Source organism: Neoarius graeffei, chromosome 2, assembly GCF_027579695.1.
Source record: "Neoarius graeffei isolate fNeoGra1 chromosome 2, fNeoGra1.pri, whole genome shotgun sequence".
Classification (NCBI taxonomy): Eukaryota; Metazoa; Chordata; class Actinopteri; order Siluriformes; family Ariidae; genus Neoarius; species Neoarius graeffei.
The window spans coordinates 89270866-89293892 of NC_083570.1; the positions used below are offsets into that span (position 1 = coordinate 89270866).

Sequence of the window (23027 nt, forward strand, 5' to 3'; positions counted from 1 at the left end):
TGTTCTCCCCGTGTCTGCGTGGGTTTCCTCCGGGTGCTCCGGTTTCCCCCAAAGACATGCAGGTTATGTTAACTGGTGACTCTAAATTGACTGTGAGTGTGAATGGTTGTCTGTGTCTATGTGTCAGCCCTGTGATGACCTGGCGACTTGTCCAGGGTGTACCCCGCCTTTCGCCCGTAGTCAGCTGGGATAGGCTCCAGCTTGCCTGCGACCCTGTAGAAGGATAAAGCGGCTAGAGATGATGAGATGTTTGTTCTGTTTTTATTATGTATTTAACTGTACTTCTCTGCGTGCCTTTAAATTGCCCCTAGGGGACAAATAAAGTGTTTTGAATTTGAATTTAATATTGTGTGTAATTTAAACATTTCTGCATTAATTGATTTAAAATACAATTCAAGTTGGAGTAACTTCATGAAATTTCCTTGATAAATTCATTTTTCTCTGCCCTGAGCTCAAGATTTCAAGTCCTCTTCCCTACCCGTTTAAAATGGCTGGACAAATTTAGATGGTTAATATTGTGTTAGAGGACATTTAGGCTGAACAATTATAATGCAATTTAGATATTTCTAAATTAGATCTCGGGGAAGCCATGGCCAATTGGTTAGAGAAACAGTTTTGGGACTAAACGGTTACTGGTTTGATTCCCTCAACCAGCAGGACTGGCTTAAGCACCCTTAAGTAAAACACTTAACCCCCAATTACTCTGGCAAGTGTGGTGTACCTTGTGTCTTCTTAGCAAAAGAAGTTTGGGCAAGAACCTGGCCATAACTAAAATGATATTTCAAGGTGAATAATATTTAATTTACAAATGAACTCCACTAAAGCAATCATCAATTGTGATATGACCAACATTGGACTTGTATATGAAGGTTAGGCTACACCTGCTAATGCAGTTGATGGAATATTTTGTACTACTTCCCTTAGCTAATGCTAATCATATTTATCAGTGTAATTTGACCATCGTATCAGTGTAATTTGGCCATGGTACCCTTTAGTTTTAACACAGCAGTGGATAAGAGTGATAAAGTTTCATTTGACAAATCTGCTTAGCCAGAGAGGGGTTTTCTTGTGTCTTGTGGGGAGGAAAAGCATTATTACATTTTTGCTTATTCATGTAACCATCAGCTACATTTTGTAATCTAATTTATTTAGAAAATGTCCATCACATATTTCTTGTCTTTAGTTATTGTCTCCATGGAGATTCATGTCTTGAAGAAGTCACAATTGTTTAAGATATACTTAGATGTGTTCCAAAATCTGTTGTACTACCCTTAAAAGTGGCTTAGTTGTTTATACCATGCCAATATTTAATCCTCAGATAAGTGAATTGATAACTGATTAAGCATTCTGTGTTAAAAATTTTCATACCGTTTCAGATACTGACTGCCTGCTTGCAAAAACACGTTCATTATTTATTTAAATTGATCTAAAAAGCCTTTATGTTAAAAGTAGTATACCTTGAGAAGATTGGTGGCCACTGAAGATTAACATTTATGACACAGCAGTTATTTACTGTCCACTAATTTGACTGGTTGTGCGGCATTCCAAGAGTGCTGATATTTCACAATAAAGCACTGAGATGTTTCACTGTGTGCATCACTCTGCTTGTCATAGTTTAGATTGAAGAATCTAAAATATGAAACATATGGTTTTTAATACCTTTTTTGACCACATAATTCAATATATGTTATTTCATAGCTTTGATAGCTTCAGCATTGTTTTACAATGTAAAAAATAGTCAAAATACAGAAAACCTAAGAATAAGTACATGTCCAAACTTTTGTCTAGTACTGTAAAGGCCTAGCCTATAATTTTGCTTTGATGGCATAACTGAGTGTGCTTGCGAATTTATTTCCCAATTCAATACGGCCAATTTAATGACATTTATTTGTTCAAATGCACAACTGCAATTTAATTTTTTAAAAATTGAATTGCCTAACAATTTTGTTGTTGAATGAATTAATTTCTCAAAAGCTATTACATGAAAAAAGAAAAAAATGAACAAGCTAAAAAGCATTGAAAAAATTAGTTGAAGCAACTTAGTTTTCAAAGTGGTTGTCAGCTTAAAAATATGTTCACAATTAATAGGTACATAATGCTCAAAATTCCTTTTAAGAATGTGGAAAAACCTTTGGAACAACTTAATTTGTAAGAGTGATCAACTTAAATACTTGTGTTTATGCTACCAATGATTAAGTAAGTGATCATTCAAATACCTTTGTAAAGGAAAAGGTAATTTCCCGAACCCAATGTAGTTTGTTGGTTGAAGATAATTTAATTCAAAGTTGTTATAACTCAAAAATTTTGAGGCAAACTGCTGTGTTGCTTTAAAATTTTATTTATTTATTCTTTTTTGAGCCTTGGGTTAGGGTTATCCTAACCCTAACATTTGTTCTTACATTGTGTTATCTAGAGTTCTCAGCATTGCTAAGAGTGTTACTAACAAGTAACAGCTGAATTATACCAGATCCAAGACATCTTTAAACTCAGATAATGGAAGAATGTCAGTCGAAAGCATTTTCTCTGGATAAACTTTAGTGTGTAGAAACTTTCAAGCTGTAATCCATGACTTCCTGATTAACAGGGGAACAAATATGAGGCCACAAAGAGGCCAAATTCTCTTAGTCATCCATCAACATGGGAAAGATAAGAGAACACACAAACCACATGGGGGAGAAGTGTGTTGGCCTTCAAAAGTCAGGGAATCTCATCTCATTATCTCTAGCCGCTTTATCCTTCTACAGGGTCGCAGGCAAGCTGGAGCCTATCCCAGCTGACTATGGGCGAAAGGCGGGGTACACCCTGGACAAGTCGCCAGGTCATCACAGGGCTGACACATAGACAACCATTCACACTCACAGTCAATTTAGAGTCACCACTTAACCTAACCTGCATGTCTTTGGACTGTGGGGGAAACCGGAGCACCCGGAGGAAACCCACGCGGACACGGGGAGAACATGCAAACTCCACACAGAAAGGCCCTCGCCGGCCCCGAGGCTCGAACCCAGGACCTTCTTGCTGTGAGGCGACAGCGCTAACCACTACACCACCGTGCCGCCCCAGTCAGGGAATGATTCTAAAAAAAATTGTTACTTGCCTGAAAATGTAATTTTCTACTGTTAGGATAATAATAATAAAGAAGTGGACACCATATGGAACTGTTAGAAACTTGCCTGGAAGAGGACCCATGTTTATTTTGCCCCTATGTACAGTGAGGAGGAGGGTAAGAGATTGTTAAAAAATCGCCAAGGATCACTGTTGAAGGATAGTAAGAAAAACTAAAATCTTGGTGGTTTCCAAGTCTCCAAAACCACCATCAGATGCCACCTCCATGCCAACAGATTATTTAGGAGGTATGCCAGTAAAACAAATCCTTCATCAAGAAATAATAATTTTCAACAAAAATGGAATCTTCCCTGTGGCTCAATTAAAGTTCTGGTATACTATATTAAAACTACAGCATTTCCAAGACAACATTCATACTATTGCATCTCAAACAATTAGAATATCGTGAAAAAGTTAAATCAATTTCCATCAGTTATTGAAGAAAGTGAAAATGTAATATATTTTAGACTCATTATATGTAAACTAAAACACTTCAAGCATTTTTTCTGTTTTAATTTTGATAACTATGGCCTACAGCACAAAATAAAAAATAAAAAAAAACCTCAGACAAGTGTTGCCAGGCAAAACAAACCTTGCCCAGCCTTTCTGGTGACCTTGACCTTCACCTTGACCTGATTACCCCAAAATTTTAATCAGGTAATCTACAGATCATTGCCCACCTACCCTGAAAATTTGAAGTCAATCGGTGCAACTGCCTAGACGCTAGATTGTTAACTGACAGACACACAAACAAACCGCACAGATTATAATACCTCACCCTGCTTACTCCGTTGCAGGCGAGGTACATATGAGAATATTTCATGTCGAGTTTGAGTAAAACAGAATAAATACTGTGTATCTCTTGGTCTAGTTCAGTACGTGCAACAACAATCATAGGGAAGGCTGCTGACTTCACAGTTGTCCAGAAGATAATCATCAACAGCCTCCACAAGGAGAGTGAGTCACAAAAGGTCATTGCTGAAAAGGCTGGCTGGAAAAGGTGCACAAGCAACAGGGATGACAGCAGCCTTGAGATGCTTGTCAAAAACATTTGATTAAAGAACTTGGGAGAGAGGGGCGGCATGGTGGTGTAGTGGTTAGCGCTGTCGCCTCACAGCAAGAAGGTCCGGGTTCGAGCCCCGTGGCCGGCGAGGGCTTTTCTGTGCGGAGTTTGCATGTTCTCCCCGTGTCTGCGTGGGTTTCCTCCGGGTGCTCCGGTTTCCCCCACAGTCCAAAGACATGCAGGTTAGGTTAACTGGTGACTCTAAATTGACAGTAGATGTGAATGTGAGTGTGAATGGTTGTCTGTGTCTATGTGTCAGCCCTGTGATGACCTGGCGACTTGTCCAGGGTGTACCCCGCCTTTCGCCCATAGTCAGCTGGGATAGGCTCCAGCTTGCCTGTGACCCTGTAGAACAGGATAAAGCGGCTAGAGATAATGAGATGAGACTCGGGAGAGCTTCACAAGATGTGGACTGAGGCTGGTGTCAGTGCATCAAGATCCACCACACACAGACATCTTCAGGAAAGGGGCTACAGCTGTCACATCCCTAATATCAAGCCACTCCTGAACCAGAGACAACATCAGAAAAGTCTTACCTGGGCTTAGGAGAGAAAGAACTGGACTGTTGCTCAGTGGTCCAAAGTCCTCTTTTCAGATGAAAGTAAATTTTGCATTTCATTTGGAAATCAAGGTCCTGGAGTCTGGAGGAAGAGTGGAGAGGCACAGAATCCAAGGTGTTTGAAGTCCACTGTGAAGTTTCCACAGTCTATGATTATTTGGGGTGCCTGTCATCTGCTGGTGTTGGTCCACAGTGTTTTATCAAGTGCAAAGTCAACACAGCCATCAACCAGGAGATTTTAGAGCACGTCATTCTTCCATCTGCTGCCAAGTTTTATGGAGATGCTGACTTCCTTTTCCAGCAGGACTTGGCACCTGCCCACAGTGCCAAAACTACTACCAAATATTTTGCTGACCATGATATCAGTTGGTCAGGTTTAATGCCTGAACTGATGATCACATCATCAGTTTTTCTTTGGCTAATCAGACACAAGGTACGCCACCACTCTTGCCAGAACAGTTGGGGGTTAGGTGCCTTGCTCAAGGGCACTTAAGTCAATCCTGCTAGTCTGGAGAATCGAACCAGCAACCTTTTGGTCCCAAAGCTGTTTCTCTAACCATTAGGCCATGACTTCCATGATATTACTGTACTTGATTGGCCAGCAAACTCACCTGACCTGAACCCTAGAGAGAATCTATGGGGTGTTGTCAAGAGGAAGATAAACACCTGACCCCAAAATACAGACCAACTGAAGGCTGCTATCAAAGCAACCTGGGCTTCAATAAGACCTCAGCAGTGCCACAGGCTGACCTCCTCCATGCCACGCCACATTGATACAGTAATTCATGGTAAAGGATCCCCAACCAAGAACACTCAGAAAAATGAATCATGGCATAGTTTACTTTTAAGTATTTGCATCTATTTGAGTTTATTTAAATAATTACATTTTTAAATTTTATTTCTTAAATTTCCTTAAAATCAGCATAAATCTGCTAATTGTGAAAACAATCTAATTAAATCAGTTAAAACGTATGAACATGGTTTAAATAAGACGAGCTGTGGAACAACCAAGATTTATTTAATTAAAATGTATGCGATTAGTTTACATATAGATTTAAGTACAAGGCTGCACACTCCAGTCCAGTAGGTGGCGGTAATGCTACTGATTTGTCAACCGCCTTTGAAAGTCAGAGTTGAAAGAAGGTTTCTCTCCGCCACCGTCTCACCTCAGTCCAACCGATGATATATGCGCCCTGCATTCACTGACTGGTAAAGCCCACCGCACACCTTCCCGATTCGCTTACGATTTTGTCGGGCCGATTAAATCGCTTGCGAATCGTAAATGTGTGCGGGGGCACCTCGTAGCCGATTTCATCGGTTTTCGGTTCAGATCAAACTGGTCTTGATATTTTCGGACGCGATCTCCTCGTACGCAACACAATCGGTAGTGTGTGCGTTGTTACTACGATCTCATCGGTTACGATAATTTTAAACAGCCAATTGGAGTGCCAGGATTGATCACACGTGGACTGCAGACCGGGAAGCACAACTTGTGTCACTTTGGGAAGCGTCCACCTGTCTTTATGACATCAGTTCACCTGACTACAGCAAACAGGAAAAGAGGAATGAGGCGGTGGCTGTAATCATGTCAGCTTTGAAAATGCCTGGTAAAGTATTATAGCATTGTCAGTGGTACAGAAATCCCTTGTCCGGAATCCCTGAACAAGTTGAATTTTAAGAATGACTGAACAAATTAGAATCAATTTTTATTATTGATTTGTCTAGTTGGGATTAATATCTCTTTTTTTGATTCTGATATTCAAAATTTAATACCTCTCGTATGTATGTTACTTATATACAGTACCAGTCAAAAGTTTGGAAACACCTTCACATTCGATGTATTTATTTTTTTATTTTTTTATTTTTTTTCCCCTACATTGTAAATTAATACTGAAGTCATCCAGACTATGCAGCAACACATAAGGAATCATTTAGTAAACTTTAAAATGTTAATCAAACCAAAATATGTTTTAGATTTTAGATTCTTCAAAGTAGGTACCTTTTGCTTTGATTACAGGTTTGCACACTCTTGACATTCTCTCAATCAGCTTCATGAGGTAATCACTCGAAATGGTTTTCCAACAGTCTTGAAGGAGTTCCCAGAGGTGCTGAGCACTCGTTGGCTGTTTTGCCTTCACTCTGCGGTCCAACTCATTCCAAACCATCTCAATTGGGTTTAGATCAGGTGATTGTGGAGGCCACGTCATCTGACGAAGCACTCCATCACCCTCTTTCTTGGTCAAATAGCCCTTGCATAGCCTAGAGGTGTGTTTTGGGTCATTGTCCTGTTGAAAGACAAATGATGGGCCCACTAAGCGCAAACCAGATGGGATGGCATGTCGCTGCAGAATGCTGTGGTAGCCATGCTGGTTAAGTGTGCCTTCGATTTTGAATAAATCGCCAACAGTGTCACCAGCAAAGCACCCCCATACCATCACACTTCCTCCTCCATACTTCACTGTGGGAGCCACACATGTAGGAACCATCCGCTCACCTTTTCTGCATCTTACAAAGATATGGTGATTGGAACCAAAAATCTCAAATTTGGACTCCTCAGACCAAAGGACAGATTTCCACTGGTCTAATGTCCATTCCTTGTGTTCCTTGGCCCAAGCTATTCTCTTCCTTTTGTTGTTCTTCCTTAGAAGTGGCTTCTTTGCAGCAATTCGACCATAAAGTCCAGATTCATGCAGTCTTCTCTGAACAGTTGATGTTGAGATGTGTGTGCTACTTGAACTCTGTGAAGTATTTAGGTGGGCTCTTATCTGGGGTGCTGTTAACTTGCGGTTTCTGAGGCTGGTAACTCTGATGAACTTATCCTGTGCAACAGAGGTAACCCTAGGTCTTCCTTTCCTGGGGCGGTCCTGATGAGAGCCAGTTTCATCATGACGTTTGATGGTCTTTGTGACTGCACCTGGGGATACTTTCAAAATTATTGAAATTTTTCGGACTGACTGACCTTCATTTCTTAAAGTAATGATAGACTGTCATTTTTCTTTACTTAGTTGAGTAGTTCTTGGCATAATATGGATTAGAACAGTACTCAAATAGGGCCATTCACTGTATACCAACTGTACCTCTTCTCAACACAAATGATGATCTCAAACACATTAAGAGGTCAAGAAATTCAAGAAATTAACTCTTGACAAGGCATAGCTGTAAACTGAAAGCCATTCCAGGTGACTACCTCGTAAAGCTGACTGAGAAAATGCCAAGATGTGCAAAGCTGTCATCTAAGCAAAAGGTGCCTACTTTGAAGAATCTAAAATCTAAAACATATTCTGGTTTGATTAACACTTTTTTTTGTTTACCAAATAATTCCATATATATTTTGTCATAATGTCGATGACTTTAGTATTAATCCACAATTCAGAACATTTTAAAATAATGAAAACCCACTGAATTAGAGGGCATTTCCAAACTTTTGACTGGTACTGTGTGTGTGTTTATTTATATATATATATATATATATATATATATATATATATATAAAATAATGTGATATCTTGAACATGTGACCATCTACTGGGCTAAACGTGTATGATGTCTCATAAATGTGTGCGGGGAATTTTGAACCAATCAAATCGGGCCTGTATACTCGTAACTGATCACCCAACACAGGAAGCCCCGATGAAATCGGGAAGGTGTGCGCTGGGCTTAAGTTTCATCTGCTTTCATCGTACATAATCTGCTAGTGATCAGTGTTGGATGTGTTTTATTAGTGCAATTGATATCATATCACTAATATAAATATATTGACTATCAAATACATCATTGCAGCTATTTCCGTCTAGTCTAGTAGCTAGCTAACCTGCACGTGTTTCTAACAAATATCAGCAAACTTCAGCTAGTTACCTATTTTTCCTATGAGCTAACACGGCTTATTTTAGTAATTAAAGTGAGTCATTAGTTGATTTTAAAATAAGTGATGGACTTGTGTGCTCAACAATGATATCCTGACAAGCATGTGACTAGTTAATTAGCCCTGCACCGCAGACTACAGGTGAGTTCAGGTCTGCCAAAGATGGCTCAAGACAGCCATAGGGGACTTGACCACCCGCTTCATGTCCCAGACCCTACTTTGTGTTGCTCCCTAGCACTACAGGTCCGGTCAGCCGGTGGCAACGTTGCAGCGTGTGTGCATGGTGGAGCATGTTGCTTTTAATTTCAGCACCCATTTTAACCGTTCAGAGTGGCCACACCTCCAGCACTGAGTCTCATCTATTTTCTCCGCATACTGTGCGCAGTTTACAGCAAAAATAAATGATAACGAAAATAGTCTGATGTTCATTTTGTCATCATACCAGTAACGTTAACAGTGCACGTTTCACCAGAGATTCAATCTTTGGAAAATTTCAGATATGAAAAAAGGTAAACATCAGTTGAGAAAGAAAGCACAACTTTATTCATCACACACTTGTGAAATTCCTCTCTGCATTTAACCCATCTGAAGACACGTACATGTGCACACACGTGAGCAATGAGCACACATACCCAGAACAGTGGGCAGCCATGCTAACAGCACCCGGGGATCAGTTAGGAGTTAGGTGCCTCGCTCAAGGGCACCTAAGCCCAACCCATATTAACCTAACCACATGTCTTTGGACTGTGGGGGGAAACCAGAGCACCCAGAGGAAACCCACGCAGACACGGGGAGAACATGCAAGCTCCACACAGAAAGGCCCCCGCTGGCCACTGGGCTCGAACCCGGAACTTCTTGCTGTGAGGGGACCATGCTAACCACTTACACCACCGTGCAAGGGCAATCTCTCTCTCTCTCTCTCTCTCTCTCAACTAGGGTAAACAAAAATAACGTTGTTAAACTGAATTTAGAAATAATGGGCTGGCAGTGATGCAGCCACCATGCGCTGCTCACGTGGGTGCGGATTCACTACTCAAATTACACTAAAATGGAGCAAACTTGTTATAATTCGAGAGTGATTGGAGTGGCTGTATTTCCGTCAACTATTAAAATTTTACTTGATCAAAAGCATAAGGCACTGTAGTCAGTAAACAATGAATACAATTTTGACCTAAAGGATGACTACTGTTTTAAAAAATTCTGTAAAAACTAATACTGGCTTTTTGGTTTTGTAAACAAGGAATGTCACACAGATGTAGAATTGGTTAAATGCATTTTGTTTCTAATTGGAACCATTTGTCTTTTACAGATACCTAATTCTGTGAACCATCCTCACATCAAAGTGTATGCCGGGGCAACCTCTTAGTTTTTGTAAGTAAGGAGGCTACAAAGACATTGATTCGTAATACATAGGTTGAATTTTCTATCACAGTAAAACTCATTTTGATTTTCAAATGAATCAATATTTAAAATCCATAGCTATGGACCTTTCAATATATCCCATTGTTGCAGTCTTTGCAGCAGTTACTTGGTTGTACTGAAGTGTTTAATAGTGTTATCAATAGCCACAAAACACAGGTAAGTAATAAAGAGCAGCAAGAGAATCAGCAGTATCGCTCTATAAGAGACGGTGTGTACTTCAAAGAAAATGCTTTCTTTGTGATGAGTTGAAATTTTGTTTAACCTTATACATAGATGATTTTGAACTGTGTAATCCCCTGGGCACATCGCGAAAGAAGCACAAATTGTGTAGCGTATACTAGATTCTGAATAACTTGCCACCAGGCTCTCATTCAGCACTCTCTTCAATTTATTTGTCAGTTTTGTGCAAGAGTGCCGATGTAAAGGTATATGGCTATGGTAAAATATTGGAGCCACTTTTGCAAAACCTTTTTACTTTAGAAGAGCATGGTGTGTTTATCTCAAAGCTTGGAAAGTGTGTTAAAGGAACAGTACATAGTGTTATAGCTGACAGTTTGGGAGCCCACGGTTTGGCTGGTTTTGTTGAGAGCTTTTCGGCACATTATATTTGTCGATTTTGTACTGCTGAGAAAGTAGATATTCAAGCAAAGGATGTTCAGTCAGGTGCATTTTTGCTTCAAACCAAAGAAATACATGAAGCACATGTAAGGTCTGCACAGGAAACTGAAACAAATTGCTTTGGAGTAAAGAGAGCATGTGTTTTAACTGAACATCTTAAAAATTTTCATGTTAACACAGACTATCCTCCAGATATAGTGCACGATTTGAGGGTATTGTCCCATTTGAACTGGCACTGTGTTTTCTGATCTCTAAGAAGTATTTTAGTCTTGAATGTCTTAACACACTAATTCTCAAATTCCCCTATAAGTGGAGTGACAAAAAAATAGATCTCACATCATACCAAACAGCTATTCAAGTAAGAAGACAATAAGTGGCAATGCCCATGAGAACTGGAACTTAATACGATTGCTTCCATTTCTGGTAGGAGACTTGGTACCAGAGGGTGAACTTGCTTGGCAAGTGGTATTGGACGTGAAGGAAATTATCGAACTAGTTGTGGCACCTGTTCACACTGAGGAGACAATTGCCTATCTTGAAATCAGTGTCTGAGCACAGACAGAGACTACTTGAGCTTGACCCAAAGGGAAAGATTTTACCTAAACACCACTATCTTGAGCATTACCCACACTTGATTAGGTGCTATGGGCCTCTTGTAGGTTTAGGGACAATTAGATTCGAAGCTAAACATAGCTTTTTTTTAAACAAGTTGCCCAGCACACAAATAATTTCAGGAACCTTACACTCTCATTGGCAGCCAAACACCAGCAAATGATCAGTCATCACATACATTCATCCCATCTCAGTACATCAAATTTGGAAGTTACAAATGTATCCACAGTCCAGGTTGATGTTCTAAATAAAGAGGTTGTGTTGGCTTTAAGGCGAAAGTATCCAGATATCAGTCAAGTTCATCTTGCAAAAAATGTCACAACAAAGGGAAATAATTACAGAAACGGAATGCTTGTTGCATGTGGTTCAACTGCCGGAATGCCTGAATTTGCTGAGATTCTACAAATGTGCATAATGGGAGATGAGTTGAGTTTCATTATTCGTCTACTCTGTGCTTGGTATAGAGATCACTTCAGAGCCTTTGAGTTGACTGCATCACCAGGTAAAGATGTTGCCCTGGTTCAGCTTGAGGAGCTGACTGACTGTTATCCACTTGTGGCCTACACAGTTGGATCAAAACGTATGGTAAGAGACACCTCATCAAAGGTTTGATTTTAGATAAGTGCCTTGTATAAGTATTGAGTAGCTTTAACATTTCTTTAAATTTGTTGTGACAGCTGTTTAAATGTGTACATGCTAGGCACTGTGCTTGAATATATGATCTCTTGATTTGAATTTTAAATGTGTACTATTGACAGGGTTCCCACAGATCCTTGAAAGTTATTTTTAATAACAGACATAGACCTGGGTCATTGCAAGATTATTATTATTTTTTTTTTTTACTAAAAGGCTACATTCCACTTTGAGTTCACACATTAAAGCCTTTTTTTGTCTGAACTTATGTAAAGCCAGCTGTTTCTCAACAAAAATGCTCAGTGTTCTACAATATTTATTAATTAACCTTGATCTATGTCTCAAACTATGCAGTGAATGAATACTTTACACTTGTGGGGGTAAGAACTTAACAATAATGTTAAAATTCTGTTCACTAACAAGGCTAATACTTGTCATCTTTGTGTGTTTGTGTTTGCACTCTAGATTGATAGAGCAAGATGACAGGACCAGTTAGCTTCAGAGTCCTTTTTGGAGGTGAAGATGATGCGAGAAAACTAATCCTTCAATCTGGAATGCCAACATCTGTGGATGAATTGGCTCTTGAAATTAAGACTTTCTTTGGTGTGACGGAACAGTTCAGGCTTTGGTACAAAGACATAGATTTTGGAAATGAATTTATGAACCTTTTGTCAATTTCTGACATTCAAGACTGAAGTACTTTGAAAGTGGTATACTTGCCCTGTGAGGCTACCAGCTCTGTAATCTTAACTCCACCCACTAAACATATCTGGTCCACAATCCCAGTGACTACCCCCAATGCGTCTATTAGCTCCTCATCACAGCCAAGTGATTTCAGCATCAACTGACTCCCATAGGAGCAATGATACCATCATATTGTCATCTCCTGAATCTCGGTCCTGCTCTTGGCCTGAAGCCTTTGTCGTGCCACGCTTTTCATATTGTGCTGAGATGCTGCTCCAGAAGGGAAATAATTATTTCAATGCCAATGGAACCCTCCTGTCTCTTACTCCGAAAGTCAGATCTGATATTCTTGAAGGCCTTGCAGAAGAAATCAAGTACACAGCATATCCAAAGGATGATCAATTTGAAGAAGTTGCTGAGGTCTTGGTACAGACTCACCCGTGTTTGTGTGAGAAAGGAACTCGCACTGACTATTGTGGATGGAAGCACTACATTAAGATCAAGATGACGAACTTCCGCACCAAGGTTAGCCGAGCTGGACACCCAGAAGTCATTGTCAACTCACTTAAGAACAAACGGAAAGGTCAGGGGAAACCAGCTGCGAACATAAAGAAGCCCAGGAAGGCAGAGGTTAATTTCTGTCCAAGCCATCCAAGAGGTGAAACCACTGAAAGCCTAGAGGTGGAAAGGGTTGCTCTATTGACTGAGGTAAAGAAAAAGAACAACGAGGCAGTGATCAAGGAAAAGATGCAGCGTACCTTCTCGTACAGACAACAAGAAATTCTTCAGGAGCCAATGATTACAGAAGTCCAAAACATATGGCCAGCACTGTTTGAAGTTGGCGAAGTAAGTGTAGTAACCCATTTATAAAAAAAAACATGAAATATTGACACAAATTGCATTAAATGTTAAATCTTGATCACAGACAAGTATATCCTGTCTTTTCTCCTCTCTTTCAGGTCAATTTGGAGTTCATGCGTATAACAACTGTCCCTCTGATATCAAAATTCATTGAACAGCTGGACAGATACACTGATGACCTGATGAAGGTTTTCCGTGCCAAAGGAGGATCTGCAGGACAGAAAATCCACACCATAATGGCATTGACAGCTAAAGTAACTGTGTTTTTATCAATATTTTTCAGTATCAAGCTTCAACTGGAACTCTTAGATTTTTTTTCTTTCTTCTTATCCTTATTATCTCTCTTCTCCTTTCTTTGTCAAAAGTTAAACAGATTTGCAGTTTACATTGATTTACTGTAGTGAATATTGGTTTGTGAATTCATTATTGACATTCACCACCTTCCGGTTCTTGGAGACCTGTAATGATCCTTGTATTAAAGAAGCTTAATACACACAAACAACAATTTCTCTCATGTAAAATATTTATTATACAATCAGAAAATGTATATTGTAAATTATTTTTATTGACTACAGAAGTTATTAGGATAATGTGACAAACATGTCTAGGGAGTGCATCCAGCAAGTACAGCAGTGACTGCTCTAGTCTTAAATTATTATTTAATACATTAAACTATTCAGCTTTACTTTAACTGTAAATCAGTGCATTAGCTAATGTAATTTGCTTTGTGATCTTGTTGGTGTGTTTGTTTCAGAACGAAGACATAAACGTCAAGCGCGACTGTATCCTGAGGAGCCTCAGTGTCTACCTCAATGAAGACATGGAGACACTTGTCAAAGAGTTCCCAGTACGGTAAGTGTATGTTGGCCTGCTCTCTTTGTTAAGGATATATTTACATTGGTAGTTGTGTTAATTGTCTCATAGGCATCACAGTCTAGCTTTGTATGTGTGTAATGTGCATTGAAAGATTAACCTATGCAGCTGTCCGTGTGGGGGGAGATTGATTTTATAAGCCAAGAAACTTGTTGTAAATAACCCTGGTAAAGTGTATAACAGTTGACTGCAAAGTATGGAACAGAATCAGAATCATCAAATACTCAAACCATTGTGTCAGATTTGGTATAGATAGGGGTTATTTCCCTGGCAAATCAAAACTAATATCTACACAACATTTTAGTGTGAACATTTAAGAACAAGTGCTTAATCAGGATACACAACGCATGCTGCTTTGGGATTCATTATCTGAAATCATTTTCAGCCCTCTTGCTTGCCAGCTAGTGGAAATACTTTGTTCTTGTATCAGTTCCTCTCTGCAGTGTCTTTTTAGTTAGTGCTTATGTAGTGATTCAGAAACAAAGTTGGTTCCACCAGTTAGCAAATAAGAGGCGTGGAACAGAGCGACAACAGTGAATCCCAAACAAACATGTGTTGTGCATTGTTCAAAACATTTCAGCTTTGGATTGCCTCTCAAAGTCATGTTGGTGAGCCAGATCCAGTTCATTAAATTTTTTAAAACCACATGCCTTTTAAAAAATTTAATATCACAATGTGAGTTGTATTGGGACACAGCTCATTCTCTTTGTTTATTCTCCGGGACAGTGAATGTGCAGAGGCTGAGTTGGGGATTGCACAGACAACAATGGGCATCTACGTCATTCAGGTGGAGGGTGCTGAACCTGGAGACAAGATGTATGCGGATGTTGGTGTTGTGCTCAAAGGTGTGGAAGTTCTGCAAAACCTACAAAGTGTCACCCTTGGATGTGTGATGCTTTTCGGGCTGATTTGTGCACTTAAGTGTTCCAGAAAATCCTGATGGAACTGGACACAACCAAGCATTCACCAAAAGTCCAGGTACTGAAAATTAAGAGGTTCCAATGATGGGCCCGATGCACTGATTTTTCCCTCTGGAAAATGTTTAACAAAGTGACTTGCTGCAAATTTCAGTACCTGTTTGAGTGAATTTGTAAATTTTTCAATGTTTTTGTTTTTACAGTTCTTTATTGCTGGTGGTGCAAAGCCGCTCAACCACTGAGCAGTGTTTTGGATTGTTAGGGTAGTGGCTAAAATAAAAAAATGGATATCTGAGAATCCTGGAAATGTTGATGTACTGTAAGCATTACAGTTATCAGTTGATTTACCTGTCTACCTCATGTTTCACACAGCTGAGCGACGTTCTTGAGGGAGTTTATTACTACAGAAAGGTCTGTTTCCAAATGTTTAACATTTAAAATGACAAAACCAAATGTGCTTAGGCTGATTCAGGGATTGCACAGACAACAATGGGTATCTACATCATTCAGGTTGAGGGTGCTAGACCTGGAGATAAGTAAATGATTGAAAATAGAGCACTTTCTCAATCTTAATGTGCACAAATGAGTGAATTTATTTAGGTATTTTTTGTTTTTTGTGTGTAGTGTGATGTGTTGCTGGCTTTGAGTTTTAGCAATGCCCAAACTTGCCACATGCCTTGAAGCCTAAATAGAATGTAAAACAAAGTGGTCTGCCTGTTTATATTGTAATTATAGATATTATTGTAGGTGTGGGGTGAATGGGGAAAAATGTGAAATATCTGGTAAAATTTTAAATGCACTGGGTTTACTATATAAAGTTCATAAATTGTATGCATTTTATTTAAATTGGGTTTAGAGCATAATCCTGGTTTTAAGCATTTCAAACATATGGGAGTAATTAATATTGAATACATACACTGGTTATTAAGTATTTGAAACAAATTTGATTTATTTATGTTGAATACATAAATCTGTCATTGTGTCTTTAAAACATATTGGGTTTAGTAGTATTATTACATAAATCTCATTCTTAGTTGTTTCATTTACGTTCAGTTGAAAAATATGCACCACGTTAAATTTATGTCTGTTTGTTAAATCTGTATAATCCAAATGGATGGAAATATTGTTGTATGCAATTGAAATACATAAATCTTAAATATTAGGCCTAAATATTTGTGAGTGTATTGAGTGTATAAATGAACATAATTTTTAACAAGTCGGACATTTCTGTATTGTAAATCCTTTTCTTGACTGAGCTTAGGAATGCTTCTAATAATTTGAGATAATGGATTTCTGATTTTCATGAGCTATACACCATAATCATCAAAATTAAAACAAAAAAAAATATGCTTGAAACATTTCACTTCACGTGCATGAATATAGCATATATGAAAATTTACCTTTTTGAATTAAATTACGAAAAAATGCACTTTTTCACGATATTCTAATTGTTTGAGATGCACTACTATAATACACTTATTTTATTAATTGAAGTTTAATAATCACAGCAAACTCACGATTGCTAATTTACGGTTTAGCCATGTTCATTTTCCACATTAAAATAATTTACATTAGTTATAATATAATTAGCTTAAAGTCTTACCTCACCAGAAGTTCTCCTCCTGCGATCTGGTATCACAAGAGTATTCCCATTGCTACCCGGAACTATAGTAGAACCGATACTCGTTCTGGGTCCAACTAACATGTAGCGTTTATCTCCGGATCTGTACTGGATGCTGTGACACAGTGTGCCGTCGTAATTCGTATCTTGTAAATATTTGGAGGAATAGTCTGTCGATTTGGAGCACTGCATTACAATCAGCACAATGATACTGACAATAAAAAGAAATGAAACCGAACCCAATATAATAATCAAATAAAATGTAACGTTAGTTTCTTCCTCTTCTTTTACTGCCTTTTTAACATCAGTAGCAGAAAAAGGTTCTTTGGGCTCCACAAGTTTAATGATCACAGTCGCTGATGCTGAAAGTGAAACGTTCCCATTGTCTTTGACCAGTATGACCAGTTTATGTTCAGCCTCATCTGTTTCTGTGAATGAGCGAAGGGTCCTTATCTGTCCTGTATAGCGGTCCAAACCAAAGAGACTGTGGTCACTCACTTCCTGCAGTGAAAATAATAACCAGCCGTTGTATCCTATATCCGCGTCATAGGCTCTCACTTTAGTCACCAAATGTCCTGCGTTGGCATTGCGGGGAATCTCCTCCACACCTTCAGCAGAACCGTTAGCGCTGACTGGATATAAGATCACTGGAACGTTGTCGTTCTGATCCAGAATGAACACGTTCACTGTGACGTTGCTGCTTAGTGACGGAGTTCCAGAATCTGTAGCGAGCACGTGGAACTGGAACGTTTTGGTTGTTTCAAAATCAAAACTTTTGAGCGCGTGAATAACTCCAGTTTCAGAATTGACACTTAAAAATGTAGGCATGTTGTTCTTTGCACCGCCTCCTCTAAGAATGCTGTATGAGATTACTGCATTTTCATTCATGTCCTTATCCGACGCAGTTGCAGAAAATATAGAAGCACCGGGAGTGTTATTTTCAATTACATATAATTCGATCGGATTTTGAGAAAACTTTGGACTGTTATCATTCACGTCGGACACCTGCACACTCAGTGTCCTCTGTGCAGTTTGAGGAGGCTGGCCCAGGTCTGAGGCAGTTAATGTAATCTCATAACGGGAGGTCTCCTCTCTGTCTAAACGCGATTTTGTGATTAAAGAGTACATATTGTCCTTAATGGACTGTTTTAATTCAAAAGGAATATCCTGGGACAAAGTACATAAAACTTTCCCATTTACACCAGAGTCTTTATCTAAAATACTGATTAATGAAATAACAGTTCCCGGCTTGGAATCTTCAGGCACTGAATTGGAAAGTGACATGATATCTATTTCCGGTGCGTTATCATTTACATCTAAAATTTTCACAATAACCCTGCAATCTACAGTCATCGGGGGTGTGCCTTTATCAGAGGCCAAAACATCTAGTCTGTGCACATCAGTGCTTTCAAAGTCTATTTCGCTTTTCACCCGAATTTCACCGGAAGTTGCGTTTAAATCAAATACATCATAAACTTTACGGCTTAATTTACTACTAAGCGAGTATCTTACCTCTCCGTTTGTACCATCGTCTAGATCGGTTGCGCTCACCTTAATTACTATGGTTCCGATTGGAGAGTTTTCCTGTAAATTTACCGTGTAAACCTCTTGGCTGAACACTGGACGATTGTCATTGATATCCAGAACAGTGACGGTGACATTTAAAGTTCCAGACTTTGCTGGATTTCCACCATCCACTGCTGTCAGTGTCAGTTCATGCTCAGCTTTACGCTCCCTATCTAATGCTTTCTGTAAAACCAGGAATGGGACCTTTTCGTCGCCCCTGTCCCTTATCTCTAAGTCAAAGTGCTCGTTTTGGCTTATTTTATACGCATGCACTGAATTTACGCCGATATCTGGATCACGCGCACTTTGGAGCTGAAAACGCGCACTCGGTAACGTGCTTTCCGCAATCTCTAACCTTTGTTGCCTATCTGGAAAACCTGGAGCGTGGTCATTTACATCAGTAATATCTACCCCCACATAATGAACCTCCAGTGGGTTTTCCACTACAACTTTGAGATCTATTACGCACGGGTTATTGCCGTCGCATATGAGTTCTCTGTCGATCTTTGTATGAACATATAACACGCCATTGTTCTGATTAAGCCGGAAGAGAGCGTCATTAGATCCAGAAACGATTCGGAAACGTCTGTCCACCAACCTATTAACATCAAGACCCAAATCTTTAGCAAGATTTCCGACAACAAATCCATCATTCACCTCCTCTGGCACTGAGTACCTTATGTGAGTTGAAACTCTGTCCGCAAAGCACATCAGCAAAGAAAAACACAGAACAATCCGCCAGAGCTCCAATCTTCTCCTTTGTCCGAATTCTTCCATTGTCAACGATTTATGAAAAGCCATTCCATAACCAAAATTAAGTCCCTGATGTGCATTAGCGTCTGATATCCGAATTTATAACTAAAATATCCTCTCATAAAAAGAGACACCGCCTTTTCAGATATTTTTTCAGCTTGCACTGTCCTCTTGTTTGTCAGTAGAAGATATGCACCACACACGTCACCATCTGGGGTAGGACTTAGAACCACAAAGGTTCCAGCTTTCAGCACTGACACCAAGCGGTCATAGCTCACTGAGTACTGCTCGTAATATTCGAGTTATTAAGCTATTTAAAACGTACTCCTTGAAAAGTATAAACAATATTTTCTCGTATATGCTGTTGTTAACTTGTCTAGTATATGCTCCTGTGTCTTGTCGCTATCACAGGTTTTATATAAATGCTTCTTTTAAACTGGAAAATTGTCAGGTTATACAAACAATATTGAGGTTTTTGGAAATGAAGGTTCAGAATTAAAATGAAGATGAGGGAAAGCTCGTCTGAATTTCCCAACGTAGGTTAAACCACGTAAATATTTAATGCCAGTCTCCTATGACAGCTCAATAGAGCTGGTGAATGCACTAGCTATAGTTTTTGAAGATGCTAAACCTACTGTATTATTTCTTACACTTCAAAGGTGAAAAGTGAAATCTAAAGAAAGATATGTATTCATTTGTGATCTATTTTTATATTTATGAGCCTCATTGTGTTATGACAAATTATTTGTATACTAATGTAATCTTTATTTGACTAGGTCAAACAGTCATCGTTGGTTAGTGTGAAAGAATATTTTCCATGAGGAATATGACATTTTGAGATATAATAACTAAATTTAATTTGAACTAAATCACAAATAAAGAGTTATATTTCTGACAGACATGAAGACCAACCACCAGAGGTGGACAAAGTACCCAGCTTCATTACTGAAGTCAAAGTACAGATCCCACTGCTCAAATGTTACTCCGATACAAGTGAAAGTTGTACAGTCACAGTTTTACTTAAGTTAAAGTACTGAAGTACTTGCGTTTAAAAAATACTTAAGTATTAAAAGTACATTTTCTGTCAACACATCATTGTATTATTGACACAATGTGTACAAAACCTAATGTCATTACCAAAGACAGAAATGTGAATTCACAAAATGAACGCATGCTGCGCCATCATGGTGGTTTAACATTAAGCTAGCTAGTCGGTGAAACTCCACCTGACATGTTAGCAAACACTTTTCAAACTCAAAATCATATTGGGTAGCTAATGCTACTAGAAAAGAAAGATTTCTACATTCTGTTTATTTGGCAAGCTTATGCTAAACATATTTCAGAAAGGACTTCAGATAAGTTAATGTTATTCCTGTTAGCATAACTCTGTTTTTACATGCTAGCTAACAGAGTTCATGGGCCATGGGTGCATGCATTCCCCAGAAGAACCATCTCCTTCCATTCTGCCATCAACTGATCAAGTTCAAATAATGCTGCTGAGAAATCACTGAACTTGATTTTATACAGTCTGTGGATGTGATATGATCCTAGTGATTACTGATCGGCTGTCACAGTGTCACCTGCGAAAAAACCAATCATGTTCTAGAAAAGAAAAGAAAAAAGCATCCACTTTCAAAGCTGCTTCATAATAATGGGTACGAGGACCTTGATAGAAATGTAGTGGAGTGAAAAGTATGATATTTGTCTTTTAAATATAGTGACGTTAAAGTCAGAAGTTTCCAAAAAATATAATACTCAAGTAAAGTACAGATACTCAAAAAGTGTACTTAAATATAGTACTCAAGTAAATGTACTTTGTTACTGTCCACCTCTGCTAACCACTTTGGTATCATAAAACTATAGGTCAGGAATGAACCAGCTTTGGTGATATCACATCTACCTTACCTACATTACACCTCCATGCCTGCAGGTCTCCCTCCCATGAATGCTAATCACTTCTTCTGTACGTAATTAATTTCAGCTTATATACAACACAGTCAAATGTTCAGTGCTGGACAAGTCTTGCAAAACATTTTTGGAAGTGCTGCTCTTTATATTTTGTGGTTGCTATTTCTATGTTTTGACCTATACCTTGCTCAGCAACTTGGCTTTTCTCTTTGTCTGGTTTATTTATTTATCTCATTACTCTCTCATTGATTTTGGATACTGATTTGGATTTTATAATAAACCTGCTGCACATGGATTCTCACACATCTAATTCCTACAGGGAATCATGTTAGTCATTGAAAAATGGACTCAGTACATGAGAAGAAGCCAAGCCAAGAAGCCTTTATTTGTCACAAATACACTCAAGCACAGACTGAAGCACACAGTGAAATTTAACCTATCTGAAGCAGTGAACAGATGCACACACAAGTGAGCAATGAGCAAACACACACATATCCAGAGCAGCTATGTGAGCAGTTGTGGGTTAGGTGCCTTACTCAAGAGCATTTCAGCCCAACAGGCCATGGCTGCCCCATGTTAACCTAACCACATGTCTTTGAACTGTGGGGGAAACCGGAGCACCTGGAGGAAACCTGTGCAGACACAGGGAGAACATGCAAACTCCACACAGAAAGGCCCCCACTGGTTGCTGGGCTTAAACCTAGAAGCTTCGTGCTGTGGGATGACAGTGCTAACCACTACACCACCATGCCACCCATGCTGTATCATACTCCTCCAATTCTGCTTCTCTCCTGAGCTCCCATTTCCCTCCAGATTTCAGATTGCTGCCCTGCTGAGTCCTAAAGGTTAGTAACGATATGCTAATTATGTAGATTCATCTCTAGGATATTGATAAAGGAAAATTCCTCAAATTATACATGCATGATTCCTAATAGAAAATTTCACCCTCTCAACACAGAGACGTGGTTCCTCCTAAGATTCTGTTCACTGATCTCATCTTTTACTGCGTTTTCAAAATGTGGAGTTGCAATAACCCATTAGTTTGGGAAATACAGATGCTATTACTGAATCTCAAATACTGATAATATTTTTAATCAAAATGACCAGTTTATATTTAGCTTTGTCTGCTTCACTGAATGAATATAGCTCTTGAAGTCTTGTAGACTGATCCAAGACAAAATGACTGTTGACACTTACTTCCTGCAGCAAAAAATAATACTGAGTCATGGTATCAAATATCCATATCATAAGCTGTATCTTAGATCTGTCTGAAATGGGGGGGGGTCTGTCTGAAGTATACCACCAAAGAAATATTAACAGTTTCCTCTGATTTCCACTGTAAATGATGACATCAAAATAACTGAAAAAAGTAACCCCCTCAACCATCTATCACTGAATGGGTTAGTATTGATATCATTATAAATTAAACTAATTTGTTATTTAGTAATACCAACAAGCAAATAATAATAATAATAATAAAACAGCATGAACAATACAACACTACATGTGTCATCATTAAGGACAGAGCTTTAGGTGAAGAATTATTGTGCCTCAATACAAACTCCATTTCCCAGAATATTCAGACAGACTACAAACCCAGTCACAAGGGGAAAAACAAACAAACAAACAAATGAACAAACAAACCATTATGAAAGCAAAGTGCTGCTGAAACAGTTTCTGTGGAAATTTGTGTAGAACTGTGCAAGTTTGACTACTTGTGACATTTAAATGTGATACTTTTGTAGAAGAGATTCCATAAAACCTTGAACGTTTAATCTATATTTTTACCCATTAATAGGAAAGATCGCACCCAATTAAATGAATTCTCTATGTTTCTACAGTGGATTGTTTTTTAGATTGCTAGCCTTCTATGCCATTGCTTCCATAAGATACATCAAACCTTTTGCAATATTAGGTTTATGTTGTATCCCATTCATTTAGTATTAATACTGTCAGACAATATTGAAATT

At 38.8% G+C, this 23027-nt stretch overlaps 1 protein-coding gene across 1 annotated transcript; it reads right to left on the reverse strand.

Annotated features, from left to right (window-relative positions):
- Window positions 1–16800: 16800 nt before the first annotated feature.
- On the reverse strand, window positions 16801–19197 carry LOC132874299 (protocadherin beta-15-like). The gene has a single exon (XM_060910372.1). The coding sequence runs from the start codon at window positions 19195–19197 to the stop codon at window positions 16801–16803; it is 2397 nt and encodes a 798-aa protein (XP_060766355.1).
- Window positions 19198–23027: the final 3830 nt, after the last annotated feature.